We start from the raw sequence: 13,791 nt of genomic DNA, 5'->3' as shown, positions 1-13,791 counted from the left end.
AAATAAAAGTAGCCAGAAGAGAGAGGTCTGGCTAGTCTTGTTCCTCTGGTGATTTTCTTAGACTATGAACTGGATGTCTTCATTTGAAAACACCTTGGAGAAGGCCAAGAGATCTCTGGAGGTGGGGTTTGGAGGCCTCAAGCAAATGACCACTATATAAGGACAAAGGAGCTCAGTGCTCAGTGGAGTGGGGACTGAGGACAGCAGAGGAGAACCCTGAGAGGGATTGAAGGGCCATTTCAGAGACAGTGGATCATTTTGACATAGTGGAAAACAGAGAGAGAAAGAAAAGATTGATGCCATGAACAGCTGAGGCAGTCCTCACTGAATACAAGGAAAAAGGAATTTCTCTCTTCAAGAAGGGCTGTGGTGCAACACGTTCCCCAAAAGGAGTCTGGAGCAGCCCAAGGCTTTGTGTGGCCAGGCAGAGGCAGGCAGGATGCAGAGCTGTCAGCAAAGGAAGGGCCAGCAAGGTGGGGCAGCCAGGGGATGATGACAGCCTGCAGGGACAGAGGGCAGGGCATGGACACCGTAGCACAGCCTGGGCTGCAGAGGGCACAGGGATGGGCAGCAGCTGAAAGGCCCTGCCAGAGCCAACTGCTGCAGCACTTGGGCCATGGCTGCTGGCCCTGGGCCTGAGGCCAGCAGGGGACAAGTGAGCCTTGCTGTGCTGGGGCCTCATTGCCTCCTTGTCCCTGCTCAGCAGCCTGGCAGGGGCCAGCCCATGGTCCTGCCCTGGGCACTGCACATCCCCAGAGCCCAGTGCCCTGGGAAGAGCCCTGAGCAATGAGGGAGGGACAGGATCTGCCTTGCCAGGGGCTGGGGCTCAGCCATGGCCCTTTGCATTCCTGAAACACATCCAGCTGTGCTCAGCATCAGAGACACCTTTACTTTTCTTGTTCCTACCTGTTACCAGTGCCTCCATTGTTCTGCTCTATCTGGTACCTTGGGGAACTTTATCAGTCCTGTCTCTCAGTGAGACCCATTAAAAGTTCAAGCAACTTTCAAGTTTCAATTTAATTTTGAGTTCTTGAGAGATGTTTTGAAAAACATTCTCTCAGGGACTGAATCTAATTTAAAAAAGACCAAACTCCTGAGAGGGTCATCAAAGTCGTTGTGTTGTGTCTCCTGGCACAGAGGGAGATAATGGCAACCAGGAAAAGCTTCAAAAAGACATTTCTGCTGAGAAGCTGCTTCTCTCCCAGCCCAGCAGGGCTGAGGGCACTGCCTGCAGGCACTGAGGGGACAGGAGTCAGGCACAGACAGGCTAAAGGCAATCAGCCCTGGGAAGACATTGAGCTGAGACTTTACTTGGGGAAACATCTTCACAGCCCTGGACATGGTGAGTCTGTGGGTGCAGGGCAATGTCCCCTGTGCTCCTGGAGGGATCTCCTGGAGCCAGCACAGCCCTGGGGGATGTGTCAGGAGGACTGTCCCAGTTTCTATGAGGCACAGGAGGAAGAGGAGAAGGATGTGCTGCAGAGCAGGGCTGCCCTGGGTACTGTCAGAGGGACAGGGCAGGATGGCTACTGCTGCCAGGGATGGCTGCAGGGGCTGAAGCTGGGGCTGCAGCCAGGGCTGTCCAGGGCTGTCCTGCAGAGCAGCTCCTGCAGCTCTCAGGGCTCTTGGCCAGCCCAGGGCATGTGCCACCTGCCAGGGAGAGATCTCCGCCTGCCTGGCAGCTGCCCATGGACTGTGGGGAGAAGCTGGAGGTGGAAGGAGCCACCCCCATCAGGACAGATTTCTCCTGCTGTGGAGATGGTGCTGCATGGCCAGGGCTGCTCTCGGCTTTCTCCTCAAGGCAAGGGAAAGGGGCTGTCAGGTGTGTCTGTGTCACTGAGTCTCCTGCACTGTCCCACTGGGCAACAGCAGATCTGCCTCAGATCTCCCTCACAAAGTGCCTCCTCACCCTCCTCTGCCTACAGACAGCAGTAGCAGCACCTTGGCTTGCAGCATCTCAGTTTATCTGAACTGCCCTTAAGGCCCTGCTGCCAGGGAGATGCCCCCGGGCAGTGCCCTGTGCTGGAAGGGGTGTGCAGGGCAGAGCTGAGCCTCAAGGGCTGGTCTGGGCTCTGGCAGCCCTAGCAGGGACAAGGCTTGGATAGAGGGAAACTTCTCCCAGTAGGCACAATTCCAGGCAGCAGACAGCCAGATCAAACCTGGATACCCTCCATCTTCAGGTGCCTAGGGAAAGAGAGGTGTTCAGAGAAGTTGACTTTGAAACCAGACATTTTACGGAGTCCTCTTTATTTTTGCAGAAAATTTTAAGTGCAGTCACCCTGAAATAGAGAGAGGTGTAATCATTAAGTGCCAGCTGTGTGGATCCTGCAGGTATGACTGCTCTGGGAGTGGGAGTCCTTTTTTCCCTCTGGGCTCCCCAGTGTTCAGGCTGAGAGCAATGCTGAAAGAGGATTTCTGTCCCTTCAACAAAGGAGGCAATACATTAACAGTAAAACCCACAGCTTAAAAATTTAAAAAATAGAAAGTGATATTTTCCAAAGAAAGAGATGAATTTTTGAGTAAATTACTGAGAAAAAAAGCATAGGATTGACTAACGGAAATCTGTCCCAGTGTATCAAGATTTTCTTTCAACAGTCCACAATGCCCAGAGTGGAGCGATGTCCAACAGCAGCTCCATCAGCCACTTCCTCCTGCTGGCAATGGCAGACATGCGGCAGCTGCAGCTCCTGCACTTCTGCCTCTTCCTGGGCATCTCCCTGGCTGCCCTCCTGGCCAACGGCCTCATCATCAGCGCCGTAGCCTGCGGCCACCACCTGCACACCCCCATGTTCTTCTTCCTGCTCAACCTGGCCCTCGCTGACCTGGGCTGCATCTGCACCACTGTGCCCAAAGCCATGCACAATTCCCTCTGGGACACTAGGAACATCTCCTACTCAGGATGTGCTGCACAAGTATTCTTCTTTTTTTTCTTTATATCAACAGAGTATTTTCTCCTGACCATCATGAGCTACGACCGCTACGTGTCCATCTGCAAACCCCTGCACTATGGGACCCTCCTGGGCAGCAGAGCTTGTGCCCACATGGCAGCAGCTGCCTGGGCCAGTGGCTTTCTCTATTCATTGCTGCACACAGCCAATACATTTTCCCTGCCCCTGTGCCAGGGCAATGCATTGGGGGGGTTCTTCTGTGAAATTCCAGAGATCCTCAAGCTCTCCTGCTCCAAATCCTATCTCAGGGAACTTGGGCTTTTTGCAGTTAGTGTTTGTTTAGCTTTTGCCTGTTTTGTGTTCATTGTTTTCTCCTATGTGCAGATCTTCAGGGCTGTGCTGAGGATTCCTTCTGAGCAGGGACGTCACAAAGCCTTTTCCACCTGCTTCCCTCACCTGGCTGTGGTCTCCCTGCTCCTCAGCACTGGCACATTTTCCTTCCTTAAGCCACCCTCCATCTCCTCCCCAACTCTAGATCTGGTACTGTCATATCTGTACTCAGTGGTGCCTCCAGCCCTAAACCCCCTCATCTACAGCCTGAGGAACCAGGAGCTCAAGGATGGCTTGAGGAAAATCATCATGAATGCTTCTCAGAAAAAATAAACTCTCATTCTCCTTTATCACTTTTATAGTATTACTCATTAATGCCCACTCTATGTCCTGTGTTCTTGGTTTGTAGTTTTTTTTGTTTTTTTTTTTTTTTCTGGCACAGGTATGACATATTTTAGAATTTTTTAACAAGAAAATATTTATCTTTACCATTGTTAATTCAGTATTTGCATTCCTAGTGTGAACCATAGACTATATAATCCTGGAGTTGCACCACATATGTGCTTACACAAAATAAAGAACTTGGTGTTGCTGTGTTTGCCTGACATATTTCCTCCTTGGCTTCTCTGCAGGGTTGGTGCCTTTGTGCAGAGCTGGGGTGAAAAAGGAGCCCCAGTGCTCCTCACTGCCAGGCACCCCCAGGGCTTCTTCTCCATAACCTCCCCTTCCTTCACTTCCATACACTCCTTCAGAGCCCCTGTGTTGGTTTAAGTCCTCAGGGCTCTTTTAGCTCAGTCTCAGTCCTGCTGTGTGACTGTGCAGGCGCTGCAGGCAGGGACAGGCCATGGACACTGCTGGGATAGAGCTGGACTCTGCAACAGCATTTCCTTCATGCAAGGGCATCTTCCCAGTGCAGGGCCTGAAAGCTTCAATCTCCTTCCCCGTTTGCACTCAAGGATGTTCCCAACACAGTGCCCTGGAGAGGAGAAGAGCAGTGACAGCCAAAGTGTGGCAGTGTTCAGGGTGGGGCTGTCCCAGCAGTGCCCTTGCAAAGCCAGAGCTGCTTCCAGCAGTGCCTCTCACCCCAGGGCACAGAGTTTGTTCTTCCCTGCCTGGAGGTACATCAAGTGACCGGGTCAGGAGTCTGTGTTTGCAGTGCAAGGACATTCCACAGCCCTGAACATCCTGTGTGCAGGTGAAGGGACTTAAACCCAGTGAGCACAAACACCTTCAGATGTTTCTGGAGTTTCCAGAGTCTAACATCCCCTGGGAACCCCTGGATGCAGGGCTGGGATGAGGTCCTGTGCTCAGAGCTCCCTGTGTCCATCCCTCTGGCCGTGGGGCACCTCAGGCAGGGTCAGGGCAGGGTGACACCAGCAGGGCTGAGGTCCCTGCCAGGCTCTGGCTGTGGCAGCAGAGCCCAGGGAGCCCCTGCTGCAATGAACTGTCTGTGTGTGTGCCTGGGAAGGATTCGTGACCCTGGACACCCCTGGGGCTGTGAGCAGGGCAAGAGCTCAGGGGTGGGCATCTGACAGAACCCTGACATTTCTGGATTGGGGGTGCCAATAAGAGCAGAGTTGGGCAAGGTGGCTGTGGTTAAACCCCTCTGGGCATCCAGTGACAACAGAGTGTCTCTGTCACTGTCCCTCCTTACAGAGAAAACAGGAGAAAATAAGGTGAACAGTTGTGGGTCACTATAAAGAGAGATAAATTTTTGGGGGACTACAAAGAAAGGGCCAAATGCAGAAACAAGGAAAACCGTGGAGAGACAAGAATTCAGCACAAGAATTCAGCACATGTTATAGTTGCGTTAGAAGACAGAGGCCCTCTTATCCCCCTCATGACCCTGCTGATCAGGACATCCCATGGATTTGAGGATCCCTTAGGTCAGTCCATCCCAGCTGTCCCATCCCTGTGTCCCCAAGAACATTTGCCGCCCCCCCACCCCTCCCCCAGGCAATTGGTTTAGGGGTTGCAGAGATGCCTCATGTGGGGCCAGCCCTGGTCAGGAACAGCCAAAGCCTTGGGCCGGGACCAAACCCACTCCAGCTCCAACAGCCAAGCACAGCAGGACAGGGGCTACCCTGGGCAAAGGGAACTCCATCCCACACCCATGCCAAGGGGGCTCAGGGTGCTCTTCCCACCTCTGTTATTCCACAATTCAATGAATTTATTCCTTGGAGAGCTCTTTGAAGACAGAATTGACAGACAGGCAGAGTAGAGCTATAAAATGCACCAGTACAAACACAGCAACTCCTGTGAGCAATGAACCCTCCCAGGGCAGGGCTGTGGCAGGAGAAGCACCCAGGAGGAAGAGGATGAGCTCAGTGCATGTGTGTGTGTCCCAAGGCACAGAGGGTGAGGGTGGCAGAGGTCAGGGCAGGGCTGGCTGTGGCAGGGCAGAGCCAAGGGCAGTGAGATGGGAGTGTGCAGCCTGCAGGGACACAGCAGCAGCTGTGGGACAGCACAGGATAAGCTGTGCTGGACATGGCCAAGAGCCCTGGCAGGGCTGGCAGTGCCCAGGAGAAACCAAGTCTTGGTGCCCTGGGGCACAGCAGGGTCTGTGCCACCAAGGGCTGTGAGGAGACACCTTGTCCTGAGTAAGGCTGGGCACTGTTACCCCTTGTCCTGCCCTCAGCATCCCCCCACATCCCAGTGGCCTCAGGGATCTGCTGGGACCAGTCCCTGGGGAGCCTCGGTCAGGACTGGCCCTTGGGGGCTCCTTCATGCTCCCAGGGACTGCAGGTTTTTCAGAGAATTTTGGGTATTGCTTTTGCTCTGACAGCTTTGTGCAACCAGGGCCACCAATTATCTTCTCCAAGGAGTTCAGGAAGAACTTCTGTTGGAGATGAACCTCAGTGGGACTGACACTGAAACTGTATGAAAAATAGAAACTCCTTAACATCTACTCAGTGCTAGAGAATTTAGGCATTACTTTATTCTGGCCAGGATGTTATTGTGGCCAGCATGTGCAATAGAAATAATTTCATCCACACGTGCCTGTTTTGTCCAGGGAAAATCATTCCATCACACATGGTTTTTTACTAGGCTTTTCACATATTTATACAGACAAAACCCAAAGAAATTCATGTTACATTGAAGAAATTAATTGATCTACATTCTTTGTATTTGATCTCCTGTTGGTTATTGATCCCTTTGCCTTTGATGTGAATTAGGCCCTCATTTTTTGATTGTCTTACCAATTTTTTCCCAGACCAGGTGTCTCCAACCACACTGCAGGTGATGTTTGTCAATGCTGGTCTACCTCCTGTGTATCTTCTGGTTACTCCCAGTCTGTAGATGTTGAACTCATCAGGCCTTACCCAACTTTGGTGAACAGAGTCTTTTGAACTTCCCACCTCCTGGGCAGAGGCAAACAAACCCCTGACTAAGTTACATTTAAAAAACACTAAAAGTTGTATCATTTGCAACAATTCCATTAGGTTCAGTGTCACAATGCTCTCCTTGGATCCATGAGGCCCCAGAGTACCACAATTGTCCCTTCATTCCAAGAAGCGCTGAAGTGTTGAAAGGTCTCTACAATTCCATGAGTCCCCACAGTGTGACAATGCCCCCTTAGTTCCATGTGTCCCACACTGTTACATGACTCCTTAGTACCATGTGGTCCTGTAGTGTTACAATGGTCTCCTTGGTTCCATGGTGACACAGTTGCCACAATTTCCATGGTACCACACCTGTTCCTTGGTCCCATGAGGCCCCACAGTGCCACAATGGCCCCTTCGGTCCATGTGTCCCACACTGTTACATGAATCATTAGTTCCATGGGCCTGTGAACTGTCACAATGGTCTCCTTGGTTCCATCATGACACAGTTGCTACAGTTTCCTTAGTACCTCAACTGTTCCTTGATCCCATGAGGCCCCACAGTGTCACAATGGCCCCTTGTTGCCATGACACTGTGTAATGTCACAGTGGTCTCCATGATTCCATACTGCCCTGCAGTGTTACAATGCACCATTGGTCAATGAGGCTCCAGTGTCACCATGGCCACTTGGTTCCATGGACCCTCACAATGTCACTGTGGTCCCCTTGGTCCACAAGACTCTGAAGTTCCACAATGGCTCTTTGGTCCCATGAGGTTTGGTACAGTCACAATTCACTCCTTGGTTCCAGGAGGCCTTGCTGATTCACAGTTCCCATGATCCCATGAGTTTCCATGGATCCACCACAGTGTCTTTGGATCTGCAGTATCTCAAAGATCTCCTTGGTACCATCCTGTCCCAATGTCAGTGGCTTTTTGGTTTCAAGAGTTTCCACAGTGCGGATACAAAAATTCTGCATAAACATTGAGCAACGCCTGATTAACACACCCAAGAACATCTGTCTCTATTCAAATCAGGGGTTAAAGGTGAGAATGGCACCAGCAGCTTCCATCTGCAACACAGACCCAGGGAAAGAACAGGGACAGAGACTTCAGCTGAAACACTCTATGAATTCACAGAATCACAGAATCACGAGGTTGGAAGAGAACTTCAAGATCAAGTCCAACTCCTGCCTAACACCTCCATATGGCACCAATTGCCATACCTATTATTTTTTTAAACATACAGGGATGGTGTCTCCACCAACCCCTGGAGAGATCATTCCAGAATTTTACCACATTACCTGTAAAAAATATTTTTCATAATATCCAACCTGTATTTCCCCTGCTGAAGCTTAAGACTACGTCCTCTCATTCTGTTGCTACCTCATGAAAGAGACAAAACTCCATCTGGCTAAAACCACGATTCAGGAAGTTGTAGAGAGCGATAAGGTAACCTCTGAGTCTACTTCTCTCCAGGGTAAAAAAACCCAGCTCCCAGCTACTCCTCACAGGAGTTGTGTTCCCCACCCCACATCAGCTTTGTTGCCCTTGTCTGGACACGCTCCAGCCCCTACATGTCCTTCCTGAATGGGGGGCACAGAACTGGACACAGCACTCAAGGTGCTGCCCAACCAGTGTCCAGCACAGGGGAAGAATCACTGCTCTGGTCCTGCTGACCACACCATTACTCATCCAGGCCAGGAGCCATTGGCCTTCTTGGCCACCTGGGCACACTGCTGGCTCATGTCCAGCCTGCTGTCCATCAGTGCCCCCAGCTCCCTTTCTGCCTGGCAATTGTACAGCCACTCTGTCCCCAGCCTGTAGCACTGCAGGGGTTGTTGTGGCCAAAGTGCAGGACCCAGCTTTTGTTAAACCTCAAATTGATGGACATAATCCCTGGATCCAGCCTGTCCAGGTCCCTCTGCAGACCCTCCTACCCTCCAGAACATTCACACCCAGCTTGGTGTCATCCGCACATTTGCTGATGTTGCACTCAATGCCCGCATCCAGATCATCAATGCAGATATTGAAATCCACACTGGTTGGCTCTGATCCCTCAGCCATCCTGTAGGTGCCCTGTGATGGCACTCAAGGTGATCTGTTCCATCACCTTGCTGGGCACTGAGGTCAGGCTGACAGGCCTGGAGTTCCCCAGCTCCTCCTTCCAGCCCTTCTTGGGGATGGGCTCACACTGGCACCTCCAGTCCTCTGGGACCTCCCTGGTGAGCAGGACTAATGAGAATTGATGGAGAGCAGCTTGGGAACCTCATCCAGTAGCTCCCTCATCCCCCTAGGATGGATCTACTGGTGCCAGAGATACCTGTGAGCATCTGAGTGGCTCAGCAGGTCCCCAGCTGCTTCCTCCTGGATTTCAGGGAGTCTGTTCTGCTCCCCTTCCCCATCTACCAGGTCAGAAGATCACTTGTCCTGAGGACAAAATGTCTTATAATTGAAAACTGAGGCAAAGAAGGGGTTAAGTTCTTCAGACTTTTCTTCATCTTTGGCAACCATATCTTTCCCCAATAAGGAATGGAGGTTCTCCTTGTCCCTGCTTTTCCTGCTAATGTGTTTATAAAATAAGATTTTTATCCTTCACAGACACGGCCAGGCTATATCCTAATTGAGGTTTCACCTCTTATTTTTCTGGATGACCTAACCACATCTATAAACACTTTGTGAGTAGGCTGCCCTTCTGTTCAAAGGTGATGCAGCCTCTTTTGTCCCTGAGTTCCTGGAAAAAGCTTCATGCCTAGCCAGTCCAGTCGTTTTCCTCACTAGCTCACTTTTGAGTGAGCTGCTTCTGCTCCTTAAAGATTTCTTTCCTGAAGTGTCTCCATCCTTCTTGGAATCCTTGTTCTTAAGGGTTGTTTCCGGTAAAAAATCAGTGCTTGATTCAATTATTCTCAAATCTGCATCCTGAATATGCCAGTCTTCCCTTTGTAAGTCCAGTGTAGTTTTGTTGATGCTCCTCCTTTCTTTGCAGATTATTTAAAAACTCCATAATTTCATGGTTACTGCACCCCAGGAAGCCTCTGACCACCACATCTCCCCCCAGCCCTTCTCTATTTGCAAACAGCAGGAGACAGAGCTTTCCTCTGGAGTGGGAAGAAAAGGAAACCTCCCCAAAGTGCAGCCTGGAAGGTTCAGCCTGCAGATGAGGAAAGAGCAAAGTACCTGCCAGGGCAGAATGTTGGTGGCCCAGGTGTCCCAGCTGAGGCTGGGCCATGCCATGGCTCTGTGTGCCAGGAGCCGGCAGCGCTGGGTGCAGGGAGCCCAGGGAGGGCACAGCAATGCTGGGCTGAGAAATGCTGGGGGGACAGCGAGATGGGCGTGTGCAGCCGCCAGGGCAGAGGAGCAGCACGCACAGGGGCACAGGCTGCAGGAGAGATGGCCAAGGGCTGGGCAGGGCTGGCAGGGCCAGAGGCACCCAGGCCTTTGTGCCCTGGGCTGGGCAGTGCCTCTGAGTCCCACAGGATGAACTTTCCCTGGAGGGGCTGCACTTTGCTGCTGCCTCGGCCCTCCCTGACTAGGCGGGCAGGGCTTGCAGGGTGATGCCATTTGTCCTTGCTGCCCCTCCCATCCCAGTGCCTCAGGAACAGCCCAGAGCCACCCGTGAGGGACAGGCCCTGCTGGGCCAGGCCTGGGCTCAGCCCTTGGCCTTTCTGCTGCCTCCAACCAGCCCAGGCCTTGCTCAGCATTGCAGTTCCTGCTCACAGCCTTGGGCTCCTGCAATGCTGCCCTCAAGGATCTGCTCTCACCAGTCCCTGGGGAGCCTTTGGCAGTCCCTGCCCTCAGTGGGGCCACTGATGCTCCAAAGGGACTTGGAGTTTTGCTTCTGACTCCTTGAGCAGCTTCTTCAACCTTCTCTCAGTGCCTGGGGCTCATGGACTTAGCTCCAAATCTGTCCTGTTATAAATATGATTCCTGCTAATTAAATTGTAATTATATTAGCAAAATTGTTGTTTTGTATGAATAGAAAAATTGTACTTAATTCTTCCAATGCATAAAATATAAAGGAAGATTAAACAAAGCAGATGGTATCATTCTCCAGATGTCCAGTGGGAGTGGAGATAATAAGAGTATAGGTCTAAGAACAGCATCTAGAAATAAAACTTTTGACCTTGAATTGAGCCAAATTGGGATAATTCCAAGCATTAGACACTTGGCTTGTTATGGGAACATAGGCTTAATTATATAACTCTAAGCTCAGTGCACCTGCGCTACCTGAGAGGCCACCCTGAGGAAGACCCAGAGTCTTCACCAGAAACAAGATCCCTGAAAGGAGGAGAGACCCCCCGACCGTTGTTGAAGCATGAGCAACACAACATAGTGACGGAGATTTTAGGAATAGGATCTAGGAGAAAATTTCCAGAACATTCTGTATTAATATGCATTAGTAAACTATGTAAATGAAATTTTAGCTTGCTTCAGTTGGCATGGTGTGAGAGGAAGGGCCCTCCCCATACCCCTGGTTGGTTTTGCTTATGCTGTATTTGAACCCAACCTCAATTACACTAAAATACTCACTGCCAAATTTTGTAATTATTTAAATATACATAACAAATATACTTTGATTGTATTTGTTTATATACAAATACTGCTATTATTAATAAATTACTGCTAAATTTATATTTGTTTTTTGATTAATTGTACAATCAAAGACTCCATTCATAACAATTTTGGGGATCATTAAAATACAGAAAGATTCCAGGAGCTCTTTGTATTTCTTCAATTGTCTTCAAGACTCCAGGGCTTGTGTAGATGCTCTGAGACATTTTGGAGTTTTCCTAAGAAGGAAGATTTGAAAGTGCATCATGACTTTACTCAAGGGAATGTTTTTTAATTTTTCTGTTCAGAGGCGAAGTGATAGAAGCATTTCCCAAGTGACCTTGATGCAGAATGTCTCCTTAGGAGGTCTGGGCACATTGAAGAATGAGCCCCTTTGCAGGCTGACCCTGTTTGGACAACTTGCCCCTTACCCCCATCATCACCATATCATGATGTCTCCCACCTGGTGCTGACAACCCAAAATATTAAAAACCTCATTATTTCTCTTTGTAATAAAAATGTTATTTAATTTTAAAATTAAAATTGATTTTCCTTATTTGTAATATTGTTATTCTATATTTTTAGATCAAATTTTTATATTTGTAATAAAAATATATTATTAGCAACCAAAAAAATTATTGGTCATTGCTTTTATGTAATACAATTCCCTTCATTAATTAAGCTCTCTTGATAATTTATTTCTCCCTTTTTAGGAGAATTCATAATGTTTTAGTTATTTTTTTAATCTTTTTTATATCTTTTTTTTCAGACCGGTTCAGGGTGGGAACTTCGGGGTCCAGGGAGACATTTCTGAGGCACATTGGGGGCAGTTTTGGGTCTGGGGGAAGAATTTTGAGGGACAGGAGGACACTTGGGGGCATTGAGTGGGCACTAAAAAAGAACTTAGGGATCCTGAGGGAAAGTCTGTGCTTTGAAGTGGCTCATGGGGGTCTGTAAGGGGGTTCTCCGTGGCGCAGGGGATGATGGGAGTTGTAGGAGTAGGTATAATACAGTTTAATGGGGCCGCAGAGCATCATGGTTATTCCAGGCGCAGCTGCAATGTCTCTCGGTGAAGCATGGGGCATGATGGGAGATGAAGTCATTGCTTGAATAGCACTCTATGGCACCACAAAGCATGATGGGAGCTGTAGTCCCGGAAGTGATTCTAGTGGAGTGTTTACGAGCTCTGGGAGGGCACTTGGGGGACACTTTTGCCTCTGAACAGCAACTTCAGGTTCTCAGGGAGGAATGTTTACAGTTCGGGAGCACTTGGGGGGAGCTTGGAGAGCTCTAACCAGGCACTTTAGGGCACGGGGCACAGCAGGAGTTTTAGGCACGGGACTGTGTTATAAGGTGCTCTGAGCACACGGGGGATAGCAGCAGATGAATTCCCAGAAGTGGCTGTAATGGGCATCTGTGGGGTTGAGAGCATTCAGGGGATTCTGGGACGTTTTTGGGGGTACGCAAATGGGCACTGAGGGGACACTTAGGGATCCTTGGAGTTTCTGGAGGACATCTATTAGACATACAGGGGGGATACCGGGGTTCTGTGGAGCGTGAGGCATGATGGGTATTGTAGTCCCGGCTCCAATGGGGCTCTATGGGGCTGCAAGGCATGCTGGGAGTTACAGGCACAAAGGAAAAATGGCGCAGACTCCAGGCACCACCCCTGAGGCCCCGGTCCCCCGCCTGAACCTCCTTGGTGGCACCTTGGGCTGGCAGACACCTGACAAGTGTGTCTGTTTTCACAGGGGAAAATAGGGTGTTTTAGATTGCTTCAAAAGTAAAACAAAGGGGAGAAAACCATGTTTGCTTGAGTGGAGGCAGTTCTCCAAGCACAGCAGGTCCCAGGTGAGTAAGGACAGAGAGGATGGGGTTGGGGAATGTTGAGCAAGGTTGCCCACACGGGCTCAGACCTCAAGGCACAGCTTCTCTGAGCAGGCCAGACATCCTGAGGAGAAACTCTGGATCAATATCAATCATAGAATGCTGCAATCACCTCTGCTTAAAGAGAACAGTAATAAAATCCATCCTTTAAAATAGGAATGGATATTTTTAAGAAACAATTTGAAGTGTTTTTCCATAACTATTATAGGAAATATTCCTAATGAACTACACCAGACCAGAGGGAAATCAAGGCAGAGCCATGGTTTCTTAGGAAACCTCTCAAGAATTCCAAGTGAGAATCAAACTCCAAAGTTTCTTGAAGTTTTAATGGGTCCCACTGAGGGACACAGGTGAGAAAGTGTCCCCAAGCCTCAATCACAGCAGAGGAGAACTGGAGGCAGAGCTGACAGGTGGGGACAAAGAGAAGCCAAGTCTTGATGCCCTGGGGCACAGCAGGGTCTGTGCCACCAAGGGCTGGGAGGAGACACCTTGTCCTGAGCCACTGGGGCCTCCTGGCACAGCCCCAGCAAGGCTGGGCACTGTCACCCCTTGTCCTGCCCTCAGCTTCCCCCCATATCCCAGTGGCCTCAGGGATCTGCTGGGACCAGTCCCTGGGGAGCCTTGGTCAGGAATGGCCCTGAGAGTTCCTTCATGCTCACAGGGACTGCGGGTTTTTCCAAGGGCTTTGGGTTTTGCTTGGAGTCTCTGAGAGCTTTGTGCAATCATGGCCTCCAGTTACCCTCTTTAATTAGTCTCTTGAGAGACTTTGTCAGTAACAACACTCAGTAGGGCTCAATGTCTCTAGGTGCTTAAG

General features: G+C 50.1%; 1 protein-coding gene across 1 annotated transcript; it reads left to right on the top strand.

Moving 5' to 3' along the window:
* Positions 1-2,618: 2,618 nt before the first annotated feature.
* LOC306816850 (olfactory receptor 14J1-like) lies at positions 2,619-3,551 on the top strand (the record flags this gene model as incomplete). The annotated part of the gene is made up of 1 exon (XM_079333298.1): positions 2,619-3,551. One exon carries the CDS (start codon positions 2,619-2,621, stop codon positions 3,549-3,551), a length of 933 nt encoding a protein of 310 aa, XP_079189424.1.
* Positions 3,552-13,791: the final 10,240 nt, after the last annotated feature.

Source organism: Erithacus rubecula, assembly GCF_903797595.1.
Source record: "Erithacus rubecula genome assembly, contig: scaffold_918_arrow_ctg1, whole genome shotgun sequence".
NCBI classification, from domain to species: Eukaryota; Metazoa; Chordata; class Aves; order Passeriformes; family Muscicapidae; genus Erithacus; species Erithacus rubecula.
The sequence above is the reverse complement of the archived record's forward strand: the minus strand, read 5'-3'. Positions and strand labels throughout refer to the sequence as shown.